This window comes from Pelophylax lessonae (assembly GCF_965119305.1).
Source record: "Pelophylax lessonae genome assembly, chromosome: 10".
NCBI lineage: Eukaryota > Metazoa > Chordata > Amphibia > Anura > Ranidae > Pelophylax > Pelophylax lessonae.
The window spans coordinates 169,561,372-169,585,996 of NC_138777.1; the positions used below are offsets into that span (position 1 = coordinate 169,561,372).

The 24,625-nt window shown below is 42.4% G+C and overlaps 1 protein-coding gene across 1 annotated transcript; it reads right to left on the reverse strand.

The window, feature by feature from the left end:
- Nucleotides 1–398: 398 nt before the first annotated feature.
- Nucleotides 399–15,942, reverse strand: GNG3 (G protein subunit gamma 3). Its single transcript, XM_082270699.1, has 3 exons — nt 15,771–15,942; nt 8,631–8,737; nt 399–826 (listed from the first exon to the last, which is right to left on the reverse strand). Exons 2-3 carry the CDS (start codon nt 8,727–8,729, stop codon nt 698–700), a joined length of 228 nt encoding a protein of 75 aa, XP_082126825.1. The 5' UTR covers nt 8,730–8,737; nt 15,771–15,942; the 3' UTR covers nt 399–697.
- Nucleotides 15,943–24,625: the final 8,683 nt, after the last annotated feature.

Sequence of the window (24,625 nt, forward strand, 5' to 3'; positions counted from 1 at the left end):
AATGAGTTTTGGGTGGACTCTTTCTTTGAGATGCCCCGGAGTTATAATGTATTAAAATATCTGAAATTCAGCACTGACAAAAGCAGAATGTATTTGTTTTTAAAATACATTAACCTTGGTTTGTTGACAATTTATGATTTTTCTTTGTTCTTTTGCAGAATTCTATGGCAGTGAAGTAGGACTGGTACACTGAATCTTCACACTGTATGGACCTATTTTTGAATTGACCCAAAACAGTCATTTTCGCTCTATGCCTGTAGTTATTGGCTGATATTTAGTCTTGTACTGGTACACCTAACAGTAACCTTAAACTTGGATACAGGCGATTTGTGTAGCTGCGTACATTGTTTTTGGACTTTATACTTGGACAAACAGTTCATTTACTTAGGCAGGAAAAGTAAAATTTGGACCTTTTGTCAATATTTATTAATCACAGTTGTATAATTTACAAATAAATACTGTTTGTATATCAACACAGTCTTCCATCGGCATAATTAAAAGTTTAAGTCCCTTGGGTTGAGAGGACATTGTCAATAATTCTCCATGCTGAGGGAGAAGATGGGCAGCATTAAAACCACTCAATGGTGAAATAAAATCTGGTGGAAGGACATGTTGGTAAAAGACAAGGAGGGGAGTGAGTGGGCTGACTGGGCATGTCAGAGGATGTAGTGAGCATTTTTCTTATGTAGCAGATACGTCAGAGGAGGGCACAGAAAAACTTCTTTTCTCTAAATGGGTTTTCAGAAGTGGGCACTGGAGTGATGAGCGGATCTTCACACGCGTGAGCATCGCAGAATGTCATGAGATCCGATGCTGCCTTTGAGACCTGCAGGGACAGAGCAGTATAGCAGTTGAGTTTCCTTTTATGTCACATAGCATGTTGCAAGCCTGTAATCTACAATTAGATACTTCCCATCAATGGTAGTGCATAACAGATTTTCATCATCCAGAGTGGCTAATCGACAAAAATGAACGGATTTTCCCATACACACATGTCACGTGTATGGAGGAATCCTCCCTGCTGTGCCTTTGTATTCTGGCAGCGGGACTCCACTGTCAGAATAAACTGATCAGCAGCTGCAGCCATCTGATTGAGGCCCCTTTCATACTTGTGCGACTTGGGACTGCAAAGTCGCATGGCAAGTCGTACCCCATAATTTCCAATGAGTACTGTTCATATGTGTGCGACTTCAAAGTAGTCCCTGCAATACTTTGGTCCAACTTTGATGCGACTTGGTCCATAGACCTCAAGATTACACAGGGGCATTGCTTCAAGTCCAGTCAAAGTCGCGGCAAGATTGTGCAACTTTCAGGTCGCACTAGTGTGAAAGGGGCCTAAGAAAAATTTTCAACAGGCCAGTTAATTTCAATCATTAGATCCACTTCTGTTGAGTGGGAACTGCGATTGATGGATTGAAACTCGGCTGGTCCCTGCTAAATCATATGAATTTCAATCCATTTAAAGGCAGCTTTGAAGTGGTAAGCTTTTCCTAAGATTAATACCTTTAGCTATTCCACAAGGGCAGTTAATAGAAGATCCCCCAGACCTGAAAGGCTGGGACTAGTTTGACTAAATGTCAGAGATTTCACACAGACTTAAGGCCCGTACACACGTACCGATTGTCGGCCGTAAATATTCGGCCAACGTCCGATCGGCCGATTGTCGGCTTGTTAGTATGATGCTTCCGACAACCGACTGCGACTTTTCGGCCGAACAAAATCTGGTGTGCAGGCTATAAAATTTTTGTTGGCCAACAAAGAACGGCCGATTGTTCCTCAGTCAGTACAGATTTCGGCCGAAAAAAATGTGATGATCAAGACTGGGCATGCTCAGTGAAGAAAAAACACACGAAAAGTAAACCAGAACATGACATCACTTCTGCAGTTGGTTGTTGTTGGCCGACAAAATTTGTGTGCAGTCTTGAGCACTTTTCAACCAACAAAACAGCACCGGACAAAAGACGGCCGATCGTTCGGCCGACAATCGGTACGTGTGTACGGGGCTTTACAGATCTCATAGTTTGAAGTAGCTGGAGAACAGTGAGCCTCACAAGTCCCTTTTGAGTGGTTAATTAGTCGGCCCAAGTTTAATAGTGCCACACAACTGTGACCTGACTCACTGAAACATACTATATGCAGAAAGGGCTCACCCATTATTTTTACATATTGGTTGACCAATTTTCATGTTATCAATTTTGGTGAAGCAGTTAAAAAGATCCTATGGTTATCACACTAAGCTGGGGCGTGAAAATATGGTTGCCTGAATATACTGGGTACATTCTTGTTTACAGGCTCTTATTTTTTTAACCACTTTTGGACCGCCTCCTGTAGCTTTACTTAGTAGCTTTACTCCTGTAGCTTTGTAGCAGTTTGACTACACAGGATCAGGTAAATATACCTGACTTGCATTTCTGGGTGGGGGCGCTAAGGCTGTGCTTTTATTCACTACAGCAGAAGCTGATCAGCGGGTCCTAGCCAGTGATTTACCCTACGTTCACTCCTATGCTTTTTTCAGTTTGCAGAAACGCACTACAGTTCATTTAACATGGTTTCCTATGGTGCATGTTCACAACTATGTGTTTTTTCAGCTGTTGTGTTTTTGGAAAGGGTCAGGGACTTTTTTGCCTGCAGCAGATTGCGTTTTTCCTGTAATAGTCTTCAATGGACCCACACCAAAAATGGTTTATAGCTGGTTCTAAAGAGTTGGCCGAGAAGCCGGTCCCTGCGTCCTTAACAACCGATGAGTCATCAGCTGTCAGCAGGCTTCTCTGCTGACAGATGAATGTAAAGAATTGCTGGCAATTCAGCAAAAAAAGGCATGTAGTATGGATTTTGAGGGGAACCCCACCAAAAATTAAATGGCGTGGGGTCCCCTTCAAAATCCACATCAGACCCTTATCTGAGCATGCAGGTCAAGAAAGGTAGGGGACAAGTGCCCCCCGCCCCTTCCTGAACCATACCAGGCCACATACCCTCAACATGGACCTCTTCCCTACAACCCTGGGCTGTGGTTGGGGGGGGGGGGGGGATCTGTGGGCAGGGTGATTATTAGAATCTGGAAGCCCCCATTAACAAGGGGGCCCCTAAATACAGACCTCCCCCCATTCCCCCATGTGAATGAGTATGGGGTACTACCCTTTTACTAAAAAAGTGAATAAAGAGAGTTAAGTGTTTTTTTGACAAGTCCTTTATTAAAAAAAAAAAAAAAAAACACAATGTCCAATGATGTAGATCCATCATCAATAAAGCCGCCACCCTGTACCCGAAAAAAAAAAAAGCTCTGCTTGAGATAAACACTTCCACTGTCTGCCTGCTCCACCGTGTGACATTTCTTGAATAGCTAAGGGGCGGGGCCACCTGACATCACCTGGTGGCACCACCCCTCTGTGGCATCGACCAGTGCATGCTGAGCTGCTGGAGTCACGGGAAGCAGTGCCACCAGGTGATGTCACTGGGTGGGTCAGCCCCTTAGCTATATAAGAAATGTTACACGGCAGAGTGTTCATTGCGAGTGGAGCTTTTTATTTATTTATTTTTTCGGGTCTGGCGTGGGAGTGGGTGTCCTGATTTGACGATAGATTGAGGGACATTGTGTTTTTCTTTTTGTAATAAAGAAATTGTCAAAACTCTTGTACCCCATACTCATTCACATGGGGGGGAGGGGAACGATCTGGGGGCTCCCAGGTCTCAATAAGCCCCCCACAACCACAGCCCAGGTTTGTGGGGGAGAGACCCTTGTCCCTATCAGCAAGGTGCTTTGGGGTGGGGTGTGCTCAAACCCCCCAATGTTGAGGGCATGTGGCCTGGCATGGTTCAGGGGGGGTTTGATTATCCCCTCCCTTTTCTGACCTGCCGGGCTGTATGTTCTGGTATGGATTTGGGGGGGGGGGGCCCCCCCCCGCCTCTTTTTTTTTTTTTTCCACCAAGATTTTGGTGTGGGATTCCCCCTCCAAAACCATACCAGACCCGAAGGATCTGTTATGGATTTGGGGGGGGGGGGGGGGCGTCTTTTTCTCCAAAATTTTTACCCTGCTGACTCCTCCTCAGATAAGGAGTTGGTCCTTAGCAACTAGCTATACAGTGTGTTAAAGTGATAAAAAAAAAAAAAACACGGGTTTAAAAATGTTCCACAAAACACGCCTGAAAATCTCATCAGCCACATAGATGTAAACCTAGACTCCTAGCTGGAACCTGAGGTTGAGCGAATGACAGAAGAGGTAAACAATACAGAGCTCTCTGACAGCAGTGATTTGCCGTTTTTTTCTTCCTGCAAAGCAGAGTAAAAAATCAGCACATTGCTTAGTAAAATCAGCACACATTAAACATAGTAAACGTTGTTAGGCACACATTTAACCCCTTGATTGCCCTAGGTGTTAACACCTTCTTAGCCGGTGTCAGTACCGTGATAATGTACAGTATTATCACTGTTTTAGTGGCAGTCCCCCTGCATCAGTGTCAGATTGCCCGCCACACTATCGCAGTCTTATTATAAGTCGATAATCACCAACATTAGTAGTATATAAAAAAAAAAGAAAATTCCTATATATATATATATATATATATATTTTGTGTGTGTATGTATGTATATATATATATATATATATACACACACCCATAGTTTGTAGACGCTATAACATTCAGGCAAACTAACCAATATACACTTATTGGGTTTTTTTTTTGTCCAAAGATGTAGCAGAATGCATTTTGATCAAAATTTATGAAGAATTTTAAATATTTTTTTTTTAGAAATATGTTTTATAGCAAAAAGTAAAACCTAGTGGTAATCAAATCCCTCCAAAAGAAGGCTCAGTTTGTGTGAATAAAAAAAAATAAAAATTTCATTTGGGTACAGCGTTGCATGACCACGCAGTGCCGAATAGCAAAAAATGGCCTGCTTATGCAAGGGGTAAAATCTTCCGGAGCTAAGGTGGTTTAACAGTTTTACATACACGCATAAAGGTAAACTATTCACAGCCTAGTAAAGTAGCATATGGTGACAACAGATGTGTCTGCTTTGAAGGTTAATAATTAGCTCCAGCAAGGTTGCAAGTTTTCAGTTTACCATTGTCAAGATGGCGGAGGTCTACTCTGGGATCAAATGAAATTGTGGGGAATATCCAGTTTATTCACAATATAGAAAAACAATCTCTTATATGAAACTGTTTGCGGCTATAGACTGAAATATTTTCTTTTGTTTACACAATGTACATCCTAAGCAAGGAGACAGACTAAGCGGATATTTATAATACATTTTGTTTTGGGTAATGGTTGTGCCTCTACATTTGTGTTGCCCTTGTCAGAATGTGTAAAATGTTTTCTGTTTTTGCTGCACTAATTCCACAACCAGGTATGCCAAACAGCTCACCTCAAAACTTCTGGAATAAAATCATTTGGAGTGATGAGACTAAAATTGGACTTTATAGTCACAATCATTAACACTACGTTTGGAGAGGAGTCAACAAAGTCGTTGAAGAGAAGCACACCATCCCTACTTTGAAGTGTGGAAGTGGACCTCTGGTGTTTTGGGGGTCCATAACAAAGAATGGCAAGGTGTGTTAGCCAAATGGAAAAAACAAAACACTCACTGCTCTGATGTTGCTGGACTCTGCATCTTTGTTGTTTTAATTATCCGAAATGGATAGGATACATCTATAAGTAATCCCCTTTATAACTGGGCTTCTTCCAATCAGAAGGCTTTTGCTGATTTTGGAAGTCTGCATTTGGATCGGCTGCTGGGTTCTGCTGCTGCCATTCATTGTAAGGCCTTTCAGCTTCACAGCCGGTTCCCTACTGCGCTACACTTACTAATTGGCCCAGCGGCGGGGGAAGGAGGAGGGGGCCAAACTTCCAAGGTGCTGCGCTGTACCCCAGAAGTGGGGAAGGATACCTGTAAAAAACAGGCACCCGTTCCCCCTGCCCCCTGAAAGGTGCCAAATGTTGTACTGGAGGGGAGGAGGAAGCAGATCAGCGGATGTTCTACTTTTGGGTGGAACTCTGCTTTAACAAAATTTAAAATGATTTCCTTAAATAAAAACACAGAGCCTAACATTTGGGTATGTAAGGCTTCATGCACACAGGCATTTATAAGCTCTTATGTCCTCAAGGGAGAAATCCCTATCGCCTTGAAAGCCGTTTACATCCACCAATACAAGTGAATGGCAATCTGTGGCTGTACTTGTGCTATCACAACACGGGTGAACCGCGTTTCCTGAATACAGATATAAAGATTTTCAGCTTTATCACACAGGAGATGATTAATGTCTGTGTGCATCTCCTGGGTTTGACAAGTAGTCTTTTCTTATTCCTTCATTGTTTACTTGCAAAGAAACTAATCTTCAGTTAACTATTATGCAACAAAACCTACTGAGCCTGTCACTACCTTGTCATTAAAGTGTTAAATTGGCTGTCCAGTACCCTCAAAATGCTGACAGCTCAACTAGAGATTTAAAGGCTGAGAAAGGCAATAGAATCAGTCAGAACAAATTATGTTTATTATGATATTGTTCAGCACTTAATCACTACAGCTTTGTATCCTTTCTTTCCTCTTTTTGAATTGGGTAGGCAGTGTTACATAGTTACATAGTAGGTGAGGTTGAATAAAGACAATAGTCCATCCAGTTCAACCTGTGTAGGTGTGTGTGGCTGTAATCATCTCACATAGCCCTGAATGTTCTGATCCTTGAGATGTACGTCTAAGAGTCTTTTGAAAGCCACCATACTACCCGCAGAAACCACCTCTTGTGGTAGACAATTCCACAATCTTGTAGCCCTAACAGTGAAGAACCCCCCCACGTTGCCTGAGGTTAAAACCCTTCTCCTTTAATCGCATTGTATGCCCTTGAGTCCTCATGCAATCCCTTCGACTGAACAGCTTTTTTTCTAAGCTGAGATCCCCATAGAGATATTTATAAATTGCTATCATGTCCCCCCTCAGGCGTCTCTTCTCCAGGGAGAATAAATCAAGCGATTGCAGACGCTCTTCATAATTAAGGTCCTCCAATCCCCTAATCAGTTTAGTTGCCCTTCTCTGGACTCTCTCCAGCTCCAACACATCCCTCCTGAGGACTGGCGACCAGAACTGGACAGAATACTCCAGATGCGGTCGGACCAGAGTTTTATAAAGTGGAAGGATTATAGTCTTATCTCTGGAATACATCCCTTTCTTTATGCATGCTAATATTCTGTTGGCTTTGGCAGCTGCCGCTTTACATTGCATGGTATTGCCTAATCTATCATCAACCAAGACTCCCAGATCTTTCTCCATTTTTGATTCCCCCAAGGGTTCCCCTCCTAACGTGTATTGTGCTTTTATGTTTTTAGTCCCCAAGTGCAACACCTTACACTTCTCCACATTAAACCTCATTTGCCATGTCGTTGCCCACTCCGTTATTTTGTCCAGGTCATTCTGTAGGATATCTGCTTCATGCTGTGCAGTTATTGCCCTGCCCAATTTTGTGTCATCTGCAAAAACTGATATCGAACTACTGATCCCGTCCTCAATGCTGTTTATGAATAAATTGAACAAGGTGGGTCCCAGGACTGAGCCTTGGGGGACCCAACTTACCACCAAAGACCAGTCTGAGTATGCGCTGTTTATTACCACCCTTTGGACACGCCCTTTTAGCCAGTTTTGTATCCAAGAGCAAACCCTGCGGTCGATGCCTGCAGACCATATTTTATAAATTAAGCGCTTGTGGGGAACTGTATCAAACGCCTTAGCGAAATCCAGGTACACCACATCTACTGGTCTGCCCCTATCTAGCTCACAGCTCACCTCCTCGTAGAATGTTAAGAGATTGGTTTGACAAGAAAGCCCATTTGTAAACCCGTGCTGATTACTGCTGATGATGTTGTCTTTTGCAAACTCTACGATATAGTCCCTTATCATCCCCTCCAGAAGTTTACATACTACTGATGTCAAACTGACAGGCCTATAATTTCCCGGGATATGCCTCTGCCCTTTTTTGAATATTGGAATCACGTTAGCTTTCCTAAAATCCCCTGGTACATCTCCTGTCCTAATACTGTCAGCAAAGATCAGGAACAGTGGTCTAGATATAACCTTACTGAGTTCCTTGAGTACTCTCGGATGTACGCCATCCGGGCCTGGTGATTTGTTTGTGTTAAGTTTATCCAGCCTTTCCCTGATTTCACCCTCTGTTAGCCATAGTGGCAAGTCCTGTGTATTACTACTAACCATACAGTCATGGTCAGCGTACCCCTCCAATTCCTGTGTAAAGACTGACTAGAAAAAAGCATTCAGCACGGTTGCTTTTTCAGTGTCCTCTGTAACCATCCTCCCATCATCGTTAATTATGTGTGCAATATGCTCTGCCCTAGTTTTTTTTGCTGTTGATATATTTAAAGAATTTCTTTGGGTTTTTTTTTGTTTTTACTAAAAAAGTGTGTAATGTGTAATTGTATAAAAACTGGACGAAAAAAAAAAAAATGCTGATCACTGACTGGGAATTACCATGACAACAGGATGTAAATGGGTTCAACAATGAACCCATATACCTGAAACAAAGAATTGCTTTGGCTGGAAATATGCCAGCCTATATTTTTTAATATTGTTTGTTGAACATTGGATTATACTTAAAACACAGTGCCAACATTCAAGGTATACATACTTTAATACGACACATCGATGCTTCGATTTTTAGCTGCTCCACAAGCTTTCTGGCCTGTCCAACACTAAGTGTGCTGTTCACGGGGGTGTCCCCTTTCATTGTGCTGCCTAAATAAAGAGAAATAGGTAAGTGGTCTGTTTATTCACATATATGTCTGAGCTGAGAGTTCGGCCCCTCTAACCAAAGGAGAGACAAATCAACTATGCCCCTTATACAGAAGTATCATAAAGTACATAAATAATAGTATAGAGAGGACAACATTTCTGTAATTTTGTAAACATAGCCATCACTAAATTTTAAGTCTTGGAAAAAAAAAAAAATGAATACATCAGAACTGATTGTCACACGACTGCTATTTGTGGTCTTATCTCAAATATGATGTAATAATCCAATTTTGCGTAACCTACATCTGATAAAAAAAGGGATAACCAAAATACTTGATTTGGGTGAGTCATACACAGTGAAAATTGCTTTTGAAAGCAATTCGCTTGGTACATTCAACCTGCCCATACATGGTTTGAATCTCCGCCAGTTCCTGCTTAACCAGCCGAGATTCAAACCATGTATGGCCAGCCTTATTGGGGTAATATCCTCAGTACTTCCTTATCCTACAACTATTGAGGCATGGACACTGTTCTACAGATATACTCATTAAATGAAATACTGAATGTGTTAAGCTGGCCATAGATGGAGCGATTTTCTCCTGCAGAGCTTTTGGTGAGTCCCGGCCGGGAGAGCACACAGTGATTATTGCTAGCATATATGGCAGATGACAATAATTGCATGACAAATCTGACATGCTGGTTGTGCCCAAGTTTATCAATTGATCAGCTTTGGTACAGTCAGCCTGCCCATGCATGGTTTGAATCTCGGATGGTTCAGCAGGGATTTAAACCCTCTATGGCTAGCTTTAGTGCAGAACTTGTTGACCGATAACTGCAATTGATAATGAGGTGACTAATTTGCATGATAATTTTTATTCACCTTCTTCCCCTACCCATTTGATATCTGAATACACACCAATCAGTTCTGGGAATTGTCATACACTGATCAGCCAAAACTCTATGACCACCCACCTATCATTAAGTAACCCCCCCCGCCACCAAAACAGCCCTGACCCATCGAGGCATAGACTCCACTAGACCACTGTTAGTAGCAGATTTCATTCCTGTAAGTTGCGAGGTGTGACTTCCATTGATCAGACTTGTTTTTCCAGCACAGGGATGTACTTTGTCAGCAACAATGTTTCAGAAGGTGGTACATGTCAAGTAACATCCACATAAATGGCAGGACCCAGGTTTTCCAGCAGAACATTGCACAAAGCACCACACTGACTAATTCATCAGACCAGGCCACCTTCTTCCATTGCTCTGTGGTCCACTTCTGATGTTCACGTACCCACTGTACGGTCTGCAACTATACACAACCCGTGGGCAACGTATTTGCTTGCTGCCTAATATATCACACCGACTTTCAGATGCCATTCTAATGGGATAATCAATGTTATTCACTTAACCTGTCAGCGGTCATACGTTTATGTATCGGTGTATATACATAAGCCAGTGATTACCAGGTTTGGTATAATCTGCAAGTAGGTGGCCTGTACATGGGCACTTTGCATTGGGATGAAGGTTCTGGTATTGATTTGGTGCACAAAATAAAATATGAGTTTGTAAGGCCAAATTTGTTTTACACTGTACAACTGGATTGTCAGATATCTTACAGGTAAACGCTATTTTAAGGAGCTTTTTTTTTTATTTTATTTTTTTACTACCACTGGTGATACTTTAAATTCCTTCCCACAAGATGCACAGATGAGGACCAGTATGTTTGATGCAATAAAATGGATGTAAGTTATTGGTAAAAACATAAAACTGAATCTCACAAAACTTGGTCAGATTCCACACTCAAAGTTTGGAAACTCCTAAACTTTCTTTTGCCATAACATCAAAGCTTTGCCAGGACGTTTTCCCACATTATTAAGAGTGTACTTAGTTAATGGTGGGTTACTGACAGGAAATTCTACAGTGCATTTCTTTGGCAGGCTGGGACTATTAACTTGCTTTTTACAGGATTGGGTCAGTGGAGCCCATTCAGTGCATGAGCAGAAAGTTAAAATTCTCCAGATCGACACTTGTCTTACTTTTACACAGGCCCCGCTCCAACACACAAATTCGTGAGCTGTTTTTCATACCCTTTGTTGCTTATTCATTCATTGAAAGTGGTATTACTCTTCTTAAGAAATATGCTGAACTTTCTATGCAAAATTCCCTTATTACCAATATATGGCTAAAGTGCAAAATGCTACCCTACCCCACAACAACAATATAATTTTAAGGCAAGTTCAGAAACTGCTTCCTGATGATAGGCTTTATCATTTGTGTTGGTGGCCCCCTTCACATCTCTCTGGTTCATTACCACATGCACAGTGGTGCATTTGCAAGGTGCATTGGGATGCCATTAAAAATTAATAATAATGCACTGTGATAAAATGTGCTTACTGCAACACAAAGTTAGCTTAAAGGAAAAAATTCCTGAGAAAATGTGGAGGCTGCCATTGTCGACTTGTCATTCTGGAAATGCTGATCCTCTTACAGTAATACTCTTGAGTCATTTATTGTAGCCAAATTTATGGACTACTAGGATAAGGACTTCTGACATTATCTTGACTTTTCCAATCTGCATATACATTCCCCACCACTGATGTCAGTGGGGTAGCATAACAGCCAGGCAACTAGAATTTTGACAAGGAGGACAGCGATAGCCACCCTATGTTTCTCTTAGGGCAGATTTCATTGTGTATGTACAGTGCTTCTGTTCCTACTGCACCAAAAGTGGGATCAACAGTGGCAAGGCTTTCTGTCAGTTACATGACCTTCCATGCTTATAAAACTAATTACAAATGTAAATTAAATAATTTCTGTCTAATATTTTTATTTTTGTTCTATTTAAAACCAAATATATACTGTATGTGCTTCCAGAGATGCATTTAGACAAATAAGTTGGAAAAAAAAGTAAGGATTTGGTCATAGGTGATCTCTGAAATGCATTCTATTATGAAGAGACCCATAACAGACTAAGGCCCCTTTCACACAGGGAGTATGTTCAGATCCGCCTGTCAGTTTTTTTGGTGGATCTGAACGGACACCCCATACATCTCTATGGGGTATCGGATGTTAGCGGAGACATGTCCGCTGACATCCGATCCGTCAAATCTGGACGGATGGAAACCCTATTTTCCATCTGTCTGGCGGATTGGATCGGATGAGAACAGACAGACGGTCCGTTCCCATCCGATTCCCCCATAGAGAAGAATGGGGACCTGACAGCTCTGTCTCCGCACACAGCACGGAGACACAGCTGTCATCCGTCTGCTCAGTGGGGGATCGCCGGATCGATCCCTTGCTGAGAAAAACGGAGTCCGCCTGACGGACTCCATGTGTGAAGGGGCCTTAAGCTGGATACACACTATACAATTTTCTGTAGATTTTTTCCTTTAGATTTATCAAAACCATATAATATGCAGTCAAACCTAAACACTTTCAATTAGTATGCAATCAGGCAAGCCCTTGCACTACACAGTTGAAGGTAAATCTAAAGGAAATCTAACAACAAAAACCTTTGAGAACGTCACCGGATGTGACGAAACGCGTCAGCACGTGGACCGCACAACGTGACCCATTGGAACGCAAGCCGGATTTACCTCCGCTCGCCACTCTGCATGGTTTCACTGATTGTCACGGACAGTATTGCAATAGATCCTCGCCGGATCCTGCTGAAACTTTGTCATATTACTATTTTGGGAATAAACTTCGATGTACAATATTACACTATCTGGAGCCTTTATCTTTTTATATTGACACCACGAGCTGCCTTGTGAACTGCGAGGAAGGAAAAATCATTAGCAGCATAGGAGGACCTTAAAGGGAACTTGCCATTCAAGCTTAATTGGTCTCAGTGCTGTAAGGTATATGAGACCCACTACATCTGGTAAGTTACCCATTTTATAAATTGCTGTATGGGAAGAAGGCATCTAGCACCTGCACTTTTATCAGTCACCATTTGAGTTTTATGAAAACACCTGCACAAAAAGTTTTTTAGGAAAAGAACTATCACGGAACTTTGGAAATAATTTATAATATATATATTTTTTTATATTTTTCATAATTTTGATATGCACATATAATTATATATTTATCTTTGTAATACAAGATGGACTTGAATTAATTTATGTATGGATTTGTAGGGATTTGGTATTGGATTGACACATAATTTTGCACATTTGCACATATATTTGTATTTTAATAATTGCACAACTTTATGTTTATTATCTTAGCAAGCGCGGTAGATAGCCCCATATTTTTTAGGACTATTTTTCCTCAATTTATACCGATTTTACACTACTGCTGCTGCTACATAAACACACTTGTTACTATTTTAGAAGATTCATTTATATTTAAAGCACCTATTCCTAGGCGTGGGGAGTACACCTTTCTTTGAAAGAGGTACTTGCTCTCATAAACAAAAGTTGTATAGTTTGTATCTAGCCTAATGGGCCTTACACACTATACAATTGTCTTTAGATTTTTTTCCTTTAGATTTACTAAAACCATATAATATGAGGTCAAACCTAAACACTTTCAATTTGTATGCAATCAGGCAGGCCCTTGCACTACATAGTTGAAGGTAAAGCCTCGTACACACGTACTGATCGTCGGCCGAACGATCGGCCGTCTTTTGTCCAGGGCTGTCGTGTCTGTTGAAAACTGCAAAAGACTGCACATGAATTTTGTCGGCCAACAACAGCCGACTGCAGAAGTGATGTCATGTGATGGTTAACTTTCCTTGTCTTTTTTCTTTTCTGAGCATGCCCAGTCTTGCTAATCTGCTGTCTGTCGGCCGAAATCTGTACTGACTGGCGAACAATCAGCCGTTCTGGTGACAGCCAACAAATATTTTAAAGTCTGCACGACAGATTCTGTTCGGCCGAAAATGCGCTGTCGGAAGCATCATACTAACAAGCCTACAATCGGCTGATCGGTCGGCGGCCGAATATTTACAGCCGACAATCGGTACATGTGTACGGGGCTTAAATCTAAAGGAAATCTAACAACAAAAGTTGTATAGTGTGTATCTAGCCTATCTAATGCCTGATGTGCATTCAAACTCCAGCACACAAACATGCATGCTCTTATAAAGGCTTTTGGTGGGACTGGCACAGCATGTCAACATCACACCTGCTCAAAGAATTGAATAATGCAGATGCATAGGTGAGAATCTAACCTAATGCCCCGTACACACGTGCAGATTATCTGCAGACTTTTGTCTGCAGACTTACCTTTTCTATGTAGTGCAAGGGCCTGCCGGATTGCATACAAATTGAAAGTGTTTAGGTTTGACCTCATATTATATGGTTTTGGTAAGTCTGCAGACAAAAGTCTGCAGATAATCTGCACGTGTGTATGGGGCATTAGGGATTAAAGTTGAACTAAACTTACCTCCCATTGTTCCCTCAGCTGCGCCAACATCTTCACCTGCTCCTTTCCTCCTCTAGGTTTGGGATCTTTGACTATCTTGATGGGCCAGGCTGGAAGGACATAACTCCTGCACATGGGCTGGGAGTTCATTCATTTTGGCATCAAGGCGTGCCAAAAATGCACAGTACGCTGAGTTGTGCATGCACAGTCCAGTGTACATTCTAAAGATTACTTTGAACAAGTAGCTAAGTTTGCTTTACTGTTGAAGAAACATTAAAAGCCTCTTCTGCAACAGACCCTAGCTAAAAATTTTATAATTTTCAGGTTCGTTCCACTTTAACTTACATTTTTCAGGGTCCAGGTCCAATGAATTTTGAAGCATCTTGCAGGGTATGACAGAGGTGTAATAGACAATCTAAGAAGTTATAGATAAATCCACAACACTAACAGCGCTGTTAGTGTTGTGGATTTATCTATAACTTCTTAGATTGTCTATTACACCTCTGTCATAACTTCTTTAATATAACAGCGCTGCGTAAACTGTCGGCGCTATATAAATACTATATAATAATAATAACAGCAGCTGAGACCTTACAGGTCTTGTATGTTTATATATTTATATCTCTGGTAAAATTAGAGCGCAGGGTGAGTGATTACTTTGCAATTTTGGCGGTTTGCAATCTTTTCACTCCTTTATTATTATCTTGCAGGGTATGTTGTTTTATACCCAGAACCACTGATGGAAATGTCAATAGAGCAAATACTATTGTATTAGGAAATTGATTGCTGGATCTTTCATATACTATATATATATATAAATAGTAAAAATGGGTTAAAGGAACTGCATTACCTGTATATAACAGTACATTATACAGAGATAGCTAGCATATCATATTCATAATGTGACATAAAAAGGTAAATTTGTTTTCAATATTGCTATCTAGCTATGGTTTCCATCTATTGTCAATAATAATTTACACATGACCATGTCAGAAATAAAATGCCCAGCTTGGTTTCAGGCTACCATACGATCAGAAAAGGTCACATGGCAGGGTGTTGGCAATGATTCAGTTTGTTTCAATTACAATTGACCTCTTTCTCATATACCTTTAGATCTATTTTGCCTGATATTCCTGGAATGCGGCATACAACATACCTAAATATAACATAATATATTCTGTCATGATGAAAATGAAGTCATACCCCCTGTTACCCTATGGGATAGCCCTTGTTTCTACATGAATCATTTACCTCCTCCTGATAGGCCATTTTCCCAATATTCCCCACTCTAATAGATAACCTTCTATCATGATTGTAAACATAAAAAACAATCTACAATAATATACTATGCATACACATGCTGACTGCAAATACGATCACACTAGAATGTATTGCTAATAAATTATAATTGTTTCAAATGTGAGAAGATATGAAGCAAAGGAGCTTCCCTGTGTATTTCCTTTTTCTATCCATCCAGACAACATGGTAGATATGTAGCTGGATGGACTGTAGAAGCAGGGAGGGGCTGTCTGTTCTCAGACACTGGGGATATGGCAGGATTCCCCCCACTGAGTGTTAGGAACGACAGTCCTTTTCTTCCTCTTCCATATCCTAGCATTCCCCGTTCTTCTATCCTAGAAATGATTGTGTGATTGGTACCCACCTGTCTGTTTTGGTGATGGAGGGATACAGGATGCTGAGCACAGCTCCTTCACTGCAGCTACACCAAACACTCACACCCTGCAACAAAGAGAAATGGGGGAGGAGAGACTGGTGGAAGGAGGGGGATAGTGAGAAGTGGCTGAATGATTGAATATGGTCACACACTGTTATGGGAGCAAAAAAGAAAGGGGGAGGAGAAATGGAGAAGGGACTGGACGTAATGGCAGAGCAAGGTCTGCAAATGTATTGCTAATGAATATGGACCATTAGCACTCAGATAACCGGGGGGAATATCACACAACGTCCAAAAGGATATCCTCTAATAACTGAAGTCCTGCCTATGTAACTAAAAAAATCCCAAACAGTTCTCTATTGTGTTACACTATCTTGTTCCGTTTGTTACCGCTTGTATTATAAATTCTAAGCAATTTTTAGTTATTATAGATGGCACAAGCAATAGGAAGCTTTCAGGCATTTTTTAAAAAAAAAGAAAAGATAGATATAGAGGGGCATTAAGATGTATTTTCTTAGCTATACCCCATTATTACCAATTTTGCCCCCCCTTTGCAATTGATCAACCAAAATGGCTGCTGCAGTTTTTCACAGTGCAGCTTACAGCAACCTCAAGGGAGAAAAGCATTCAGAGAAAGCCAACAATGTGCTAATAAGCTACAAGGTTTGTTATTTTTCACAATAACTACCAATATGAGCTGCAAACAATAGTCACATGGCTGAAAAAAACAACCAAAACAAAAAAATTAGAGCCTAGTGAATTGATAATAAGCCTAATGAATCGACTCTAAATTGATCCTAAACCAGGCATGTACAACCTGTGGCCCGGGGGCCGTATGCGGCCCAGAACCGCAGGCAATGCGGCCCACTGCCCCCTGACAATTTTTTTTTTGCTGGAGAGAAAGGAAGTCAAGTCGGGGTCATGGCCACAGAGGCTGCCTCGGAGGGGATCATCCACTAGTTGTGTTAAATTAGTGCTTGGGGGGGGGGGGGGGCGCGGCAGCATGGGAGGGCGCGGCTGCATTTTATTACTTATATACCTTAACTATAGTATATATTTTATATGCGGCCTGAGAAAATTTCTCTACACTCAATGTGGCCCAGAGAAGCCAAAAGGTTGACCACCCATGTCCTAAAGGGAATTCATCAGTTTAGAAATGTGGGAGCTACTATTGCTCTACTACTTTTCCAGCTTTGAGGGAATGTGCTCCCAGGCTGAGTTTATACACTATATTACCAAAATGATTGGGGCGTCTGCCTTTACACGCACATGAACATTAATGGCTTCCCAGTCTTAGTTCGTAGGGTTCAATATTTAGTTGGTTCCCCTTTGCAGCTATAACAGCTTCAGCTCTTCTGGGAAGGCTGTCCACAAGGTTTAGGAGTGTGTCTATGGGGATATTTGACCATTCTTCCAGAAGTGCATTTGTGAGGTTAGGCACTGATGTGGACAAGAAGGCCTGGCTCGCAGTCTTCGTTCTAATTTATTCCATAGGTGTTCTATCGGGTTGAGGTCAGGACTCTGTGTAGGCCGGTCAAGTTCCTCCACCCCAAACTCACTATCCATGTCTTTATGGACCTTGCTTTGGATAAAGGAATGTCATCCATGTTTTTTTGGACCTTGCTTTGGATTAAGGAAGGCCTGTGGATGTGGTTTATCTGGATTTCACAAAAGCATTTGATACAGTTCCCCATAAAACACAGAATTCACAATCTAAGGTCTGTTGGCTTAGCCCGAAGGGTATGTACCTAGATGGAAAACTGTGGGGCGCGAGGTGATGGTGTTTACTCAGAATGGTCTGGCGTGATAAGTGGGGTACCCCAAGACTCTGTCCTGAGACCAATTCTGTTTGATTTATTCATAAATTATATAGATGTTGGTATAAATAGCTCAATCTATTTGCTGATGATACAAAGCTAAGCAGGGCAGTAACTTTGCAGCAAGATAAAGAAACATACAAGAAAACTTCAATAAAATACAGTAAAACCTTGGATTGCAAGCATAATTCGTTCCGGAAGCATGCTTGTAATCCAAAGCACTCTTATATCAAAGCAAATTTTCCCATAAGAAATAATGGAAACTCAGATGATTCGTTCCACAACCATTTATTCATAAGTCTTTCGGTTTATAGTCTATATACAAAGATTATAGCAATGTGATAGGTTGTGTCATCATAAAATGTCCATCCACAAATGGCAGCCTCCACAAGGGGATTAGAAGCAAAATCCAGCAGGAGCTACAGAGTATAAAAGAGAAGAGAGGCGCCTCTAAGTGTAGCAGTATGGGGACATTTAATGAAGGTACAACATTTAGCAACTCACATGGTTTGATGATTAAAGAGGCACATCTCAGTATGCAGGCATGCAGGGTAAAGCTGTCCACATAGACCATCTTCTGAACCACTGGCTCTCACCGATGTCAGTCTGCAATTGTGATTGGGAAGACTACCCTGCAGTAGAGTGATCTGAAAGCGAGACTTTGAATCCCTCGTGGATCGCAGTGTGGAAGGGTGTGATGAAGATGGCAGTGCGGAGGATGGTCTATATGGACAGCTTTACCCCGGATGCCGGCATACTTAGATGTGCCTGTTTTAATCATCAACCATGTGAGCTGCTAAATATTGAACCTTCATTAAATGTAACAATATTGCTACACTTAGAGGCGCCTCTCTTCTCTTTTATACCCAGTTGTGACATGACGCTACTTGTATATCAAGACATCGCTTGTATATCAAGTCAAAATTTATTTTAAAAATTTGCTTGTCTTGCAAAGCGCTCTCAAACCAAGTTACTCTCAAACCAAGGTTTTACTGTAATGAGGTGGGTAACTACATGGTAAATGGGGTTTAGTTGTTGAGAAATGTAAAGTAATGTGCTTGGATGCCAAAAACATGAATGCGAGTTACTCGCTAGGGGGAGAACCTTTGGGGGAATCCATGATAAAAAAATATCTGGGGGTCCTAGTAGATCACAGGCTCAGCAAAGGCATGCAATGCCAAGCTGCAGCAAGCAATGCAGTAAAATATTAGCATGCATTAAAAAGGGTATTTACTCAAGGGATAAAACTATAATTCTATCACTTTACAAAACTCTGGTTTGGACATATCTTGAATATGCCACCCAGTTCTGGTCACCAGTCCTCAGGAAGAATGTGCACACTATCTACCTATATCTAGTGAGTGCAATTCTTTCATTCTTTATGCAACTTTTTATTACAACTTACATTTAGATGGAGGCGCCCTTTTCTGCTTGTTTTTCTCTATGTGTATTAGGTTCTCATGACCTGGTTTAGAGAGAGAAGCAGCCACCATCTAATTGGATTTCTCTTATTGTCCCTGCACAATTAACTCTCATATGCTCAGCAGCCATGATTATCGTGGTCAGCATAGACAGGGGGGGGGGGGGGGGACATGGGAACAGGCAGGATCAACCAGGTTTTTTTACAGCTTACAGAGGGACAGGTTAGACAGCACAAGCTCTGTGCTGTTTAACCTGCTTTAAGGGAACGGGATCTCTCTCTTTTTTTTTTTTTTAGGGTTCCAACAATTTTAACCACTTCTGGACCAGAGGATTTCCCCCCCTTAATGACCAGGCCATTTTTTTGCGATTCAGCACTGCGTTATTTTAACTGACAATTGCGCAATCGTGCAACGCTGTACCAAAAACATTAATGTCCTTTTTTCCCCACAAATAGAGCTTTCTTTTGGTGGTATTTGATCACCTCTGCGATTTTTATTTTTTGCGCTATAAACAAAAAAAGAGCGACAATTCTGGAAAAAAAAACACCAATATTTTTCACTTTCATCACTTTCTGCTATATAACATTCCCAAAAAAAAAATTTAAAAATCAAAAATTTTTCATCCTTGTTAGGCCAATTTGTATTCTGCTACATATTTTTGGTAATAAAATCCCAACAAGCGTATTTTGATTGGTTTGCGCAAAAGTTATCGTGTCTACAAACTAGGGGAAAGATTTATGTCATTTTTATTTATTTATTTATTTTTTACTAGTAATGGTGGGGGTCAGCTATTTTTAGTGGGACTGCGACATTGGGGAGGACAGGTCGGACACCTAACTGACATCTTTGATACTTTTGGGGGGACCAGTGACATTACTACAGCAATCAGTGATAAAAATATGCACTGTTACTGTATTAATGACACTGGCAGGGAAGGGGTTAACACCAGGGTCGATCAAAGGGTTAAATGTATGCCGAGGGGGTGTTTTCTAACTGTGGGGGGGTGGGCTTATGGCATAAACTCAGGGACCTGTGTTCCTAAATAGGAGGAACACAGGAGCCCTGTGTTGATTGATGACAGAACAATGGTCTGCTGTGTTTACAACAGCAGACCACCGTTCTCTCTCCACGGGGAGCAATCCCGGGTGCCTGGCAGCAATTGCAGCGGCTAAATCAGCTTCATGGCGAATGGGCACGCGCGCCCCCAGGATCGCTCCTGTGAAGCAACGTATTGGGTACGTCGTTTCATGGGAACCTGCCGCTGTATATATGCGGCGGCTGGTCGGCAAGTGGTTAAGGAGCTTACAATCTAAGGCCCTAACTCACATTAATACATAAACATAATAAGGCCAATTTAGACTGGTGTCAATTAACTCACCGTCATGTCTTTGGAGTGTGGGAGAAAACTGGAGTACCCAGTGGACACCTATGTAGGCACAAATAGAACATGCAAACTCCAGACAGGTAGTGCCCTGATTGGGAATTGAACCCTAGTATTCAAAGAAAACGCCCTCATCCATCCATGTCTCTATGATTTATTTTGTTGGGAAATCACTTTGAAAAACAACTCTCAGCATTTCTGGTTGTGGCCATCTTGAGTAAGGGCAAATGATTCATGTCATATTTCCTTCCTGGAGTCCATCTGCCCTTAGCTCAGGCATGCATGCAGGAGAGTGTGCTTAACTACGAAAACCCGTCTTCCTCTCCTCCCCTCCTGAAGGCTCCTGGGATGTATGACTTCATTTGCCTAGGCAAAAAAAACAGGAAGTAACTGAAGAAATGTAAAAAAAAATTGAAACAAGTAAATTTGATATACTTTCCTATCTATTTACTAATGCTAGCAGCATGAGGATTAAAAATAATCAATGCTGATAGGGAAAGTGAAGTTCCACTTTAACCACTTGCTGACCAGCCCCCGCCTATATACAACGGCAGGTCGTCAGGTTCCTGCGAATCGCAGTACCTGTACGGTGGTTCCGAGGAGCGATCCTGGGGGAGCACGCCCACTCGCCAGCGGGGAAGCCGATCCACGAGTCCAGCGGCCTCGATTTCCACAGGGCACCCGCGATCACTCCCTGTGAAGAGAGAACGGCGGTCTGCTGTTGTGAACACAGCAGACCGTTGTTCTCTCAGGAACCAATGCAGAGTTACTGTGTTCCTCCTATTTAGGATCACAGGTCTCTGTGTTGATTCAATAAGCCTCCCCCCCACAGTTAGAAAAAAAAAATAAATAAATAAAAATCGCAGAGGTGATCAAATACCACTGAAAAAAAGCTCTATTTGTGGGGAAAAAAGGACATCAGTTTTATTTGGGTACAGCGTCGCACGACCGCGCAATTGTCCATTAACCTCCCTGGCGGTATGATTCTTTCCGATTTTAGGTGCTGAAAGCGGTACCATTATTTTGCATGTAATTCTTGAGAATGAGCAGCCTAAACCAACTATTTACATATGATTTTTTTTTTACTGTGCGTTCTTCTTTATAACATCTCGGATATGATAAAGTTTGAAACACAAAATCATAAATTATAATATAATAAATAACTATAAATAAGTTAGAGTATGTATGTATGTGTATATATATATATATATATATATATATATATATATACTGTGTATATATATATATATATATATATATATATATATATATATATACATAAAAAGTACAGTAAAACTGCAGGAAAGGGCACTGGGGGGGGGGGGGGGGCAAGCAAACTAATGTGAATTTATTTTATTTTGTAATGTATCAGTGTGTTTAGTGTGTTTTACTATTTGAATTTGCCACCGGTTCCACCCCCCCCCCCCTTGCGAGCGTCACATCACAGGAGACGGAAGCCGGGGCACAGAGCATCGGGAGAAAGATCCGGCCGCCGCACACTGCCGGGATACATCGCTGGATCCCGGGGACAAGGTGAGTACCCTCTCTTACAGGATCCAGCGATCTCCCTAGCGGTACCCCGAGTGTGGCTCGGGGTTACCGCTAATGGCTCTGAAATTTCACCCCGAGCCACACCCGGGAATACCGCTAAGAAGGTTAAAGTAACCCAGTGCTGAATCGCAAAAAATGGCCTGGTCATTAGGGGGAAAATCTTCTAGTCCAGAAGTGGTCAACACTGCTTTAAAGGGGTTGTAAAGGTTCAGAAAAGGGGATGGGAAAAGGGAATGAGTGGGATACTCCTTTAGGCTTAACTAATTACACTTGGGACTTAATCCTAGAAAAATGCTCGTTGGCACTTCCTTGACGCCAACCGACGCCAGCCAACGCTCACTAACACTGAGAACACACTGTAGCTTGATCGAAGTGCTGGATCCTCGACAATAAGTTCAGAAGACCCAAGACTGTGAATTGTAGAATTACTGACACTGCTGCACTGCAAAGTCATTGAATACTCCCCTCCCGCCTTGCACTGACTTGAGGTAGTATGTTGTAGATTTCTGTAAAGCCGCAACTCTCAACTGTCCCACTCTGTCCAATTCAGGGCCCATATGCAGGTGCCCCCTTTAACCTTGAACTCTTCGGGGTTCACTGACTATGTACCCCCCTCTGTACTTCAGGGTCCTTAACCTAGGTACCCCTTTTCAGCTAGCTGGCACTGGATCCCAGAACCTCTTCCGAGTGGTCCCCTCTGACTCTGGCAGACCCCCAGGGGCAATATGCAGTACTCATGACCCGTGTAGGCTTTCCTGGGACTCGACCCCTCTCACGCTCCGCAGGCTCTCGGCACACCGGATCTCCTCAGCTCAGCTCAACACTCTCTGGATTCTCAGGCGACACCCTGAGAAATTCCTGGGACTCTGCTCCCGCCAATCCTGTCATGCACTTCCCCCAAACTTATACCCACTCCCAGAATCCTTAGCAGCATAATCTGTCTTCTTGGGTAGTTACAAGCCTGGATGTGTCCCCAGATTGGGCTTCCCACACTGCCCTATGAGAAGCCTCTCACAGGAGCCAGTGGGGATACTTCTCCCTTCAGCAGGCACATCTGGATGCCCTGACACCCTACTAAATAAATTACAGCCCTGCTGTTAGGCAGACAAGGCCCACTATAGGTTTACCTAGCATCTACCTGTAGGGTAGTAAAAAAATAAGAAATATGTTATACTTACCTGCTCTGTGCAAGGATTTAGCACAGAGCAGCCCCGATCCTCCTCTTCTGGGGTGCCCTGGTGGTGCTCCTGACTCCTTCTCTTCATCGGGTGCCTCATGGAAAGCCGCTTTCCATGGGGACATTCATGCAGGTGCATTCCCGAGTCCTGCTGCTGCGTCTATTGACACAGACAGCGGGACTCGGCCCCGCCCCCACATCACTGAATTTGACTGACAGCAGCAGGAGCCAATGGCTCCCGCTTCTATCAATCTGTCCAATGAGATGTGAGCCAGCGGCCGGAGCAGCTGGGCTCATGCACGGGGCTGGAACGAATGGGCTCAGGTAAGAAAAAGGGGGGTAGGGGTTTGGGGGGGGGGGGCACTGCAACAAAGAAGGTGTTTCACCTTAATGCATAGAATGTGAGAAAACTTACCAGAAGGCATGGACCCTTTAGCAATTTTGCATATGGGTCTGTCAGACTTTATCTGGCAAGTGTAGGGATAATGCTTCCTGGGATATCTCAATGGCCATCACTCATATGTAGAAAACAGAAGGATCCAAATAGTGTAATACGTTCTCTCTTTATTAACCACTTGCCGACTGCCTAACGACGATTTACGTCGGCAGTCAGCCCCTCACAGGCAAAATGACGTAGTACTACGTCGCTAGCCTGTGACGCTCCCGCTCGCTCACAGACCCCCCCGCGCGAGTGACCGGCGGACCCGATGTCCGCCGGTCACTCGCGATCGTCGGTTACACCGGGAGAAAGGCAGGCGGCTAATGTAAACAAAGCCGCCTGTCTTTCTCCCCTGTGTAACAGCACAGATCATACCGTCCTGCTATGTAGGACCGTAGATCTCTGCTGTTACATCACAAGCCACATCCAATCACAGTTAAAAGCACGCCCCTAGGGAAATTTTGCGATGTTTTTTACCAAACATAAGTAGCAGAAAACAAATTGGCCTAAAATGTTAAAAAATGTTGATTTTTACATTTTTTGGGGGGGGTTTCATATAAAAAATGTGAAAAATAGTGTTATTTTTGCAAAATGGTCGCTCTTTTTTTGCTTATAGCGCATGATCAAAAAATCGCACAGGTGATCAAATACCACCAAAAGAAAGCTCTGTTTGTGGGAAAAAAAGGACGTCAATTTCATTTGGGTACAGCGTTGCACGACCGCGCAATTGTCCATTAAAATCACGCAGTGCAGAATCGCAAAATAGGCCCTGGTCAGGAAGGGGGTAAAATCTTCCGGGGCTTAAGTGGTTAATATGTATAAAAAATTGCACTTACAATGTAGCAGATTTATGATCGCATTTCATGGCAAACACTAGGGATAGAGGCACCCTGGAGATGTTCAGTCTCCTCTCCGTGGATAGCACTGTGGTGTGCACACCTCTGCGTGCATTTCACTAAAAACCAGATCTGATGTCTCTGAAAGGCTGGAATCTGTGTTGACGCATTTCACCCCTCCCAGCGGGCGTTATCAAAGACGAAGACGCAAGTGCAATTTT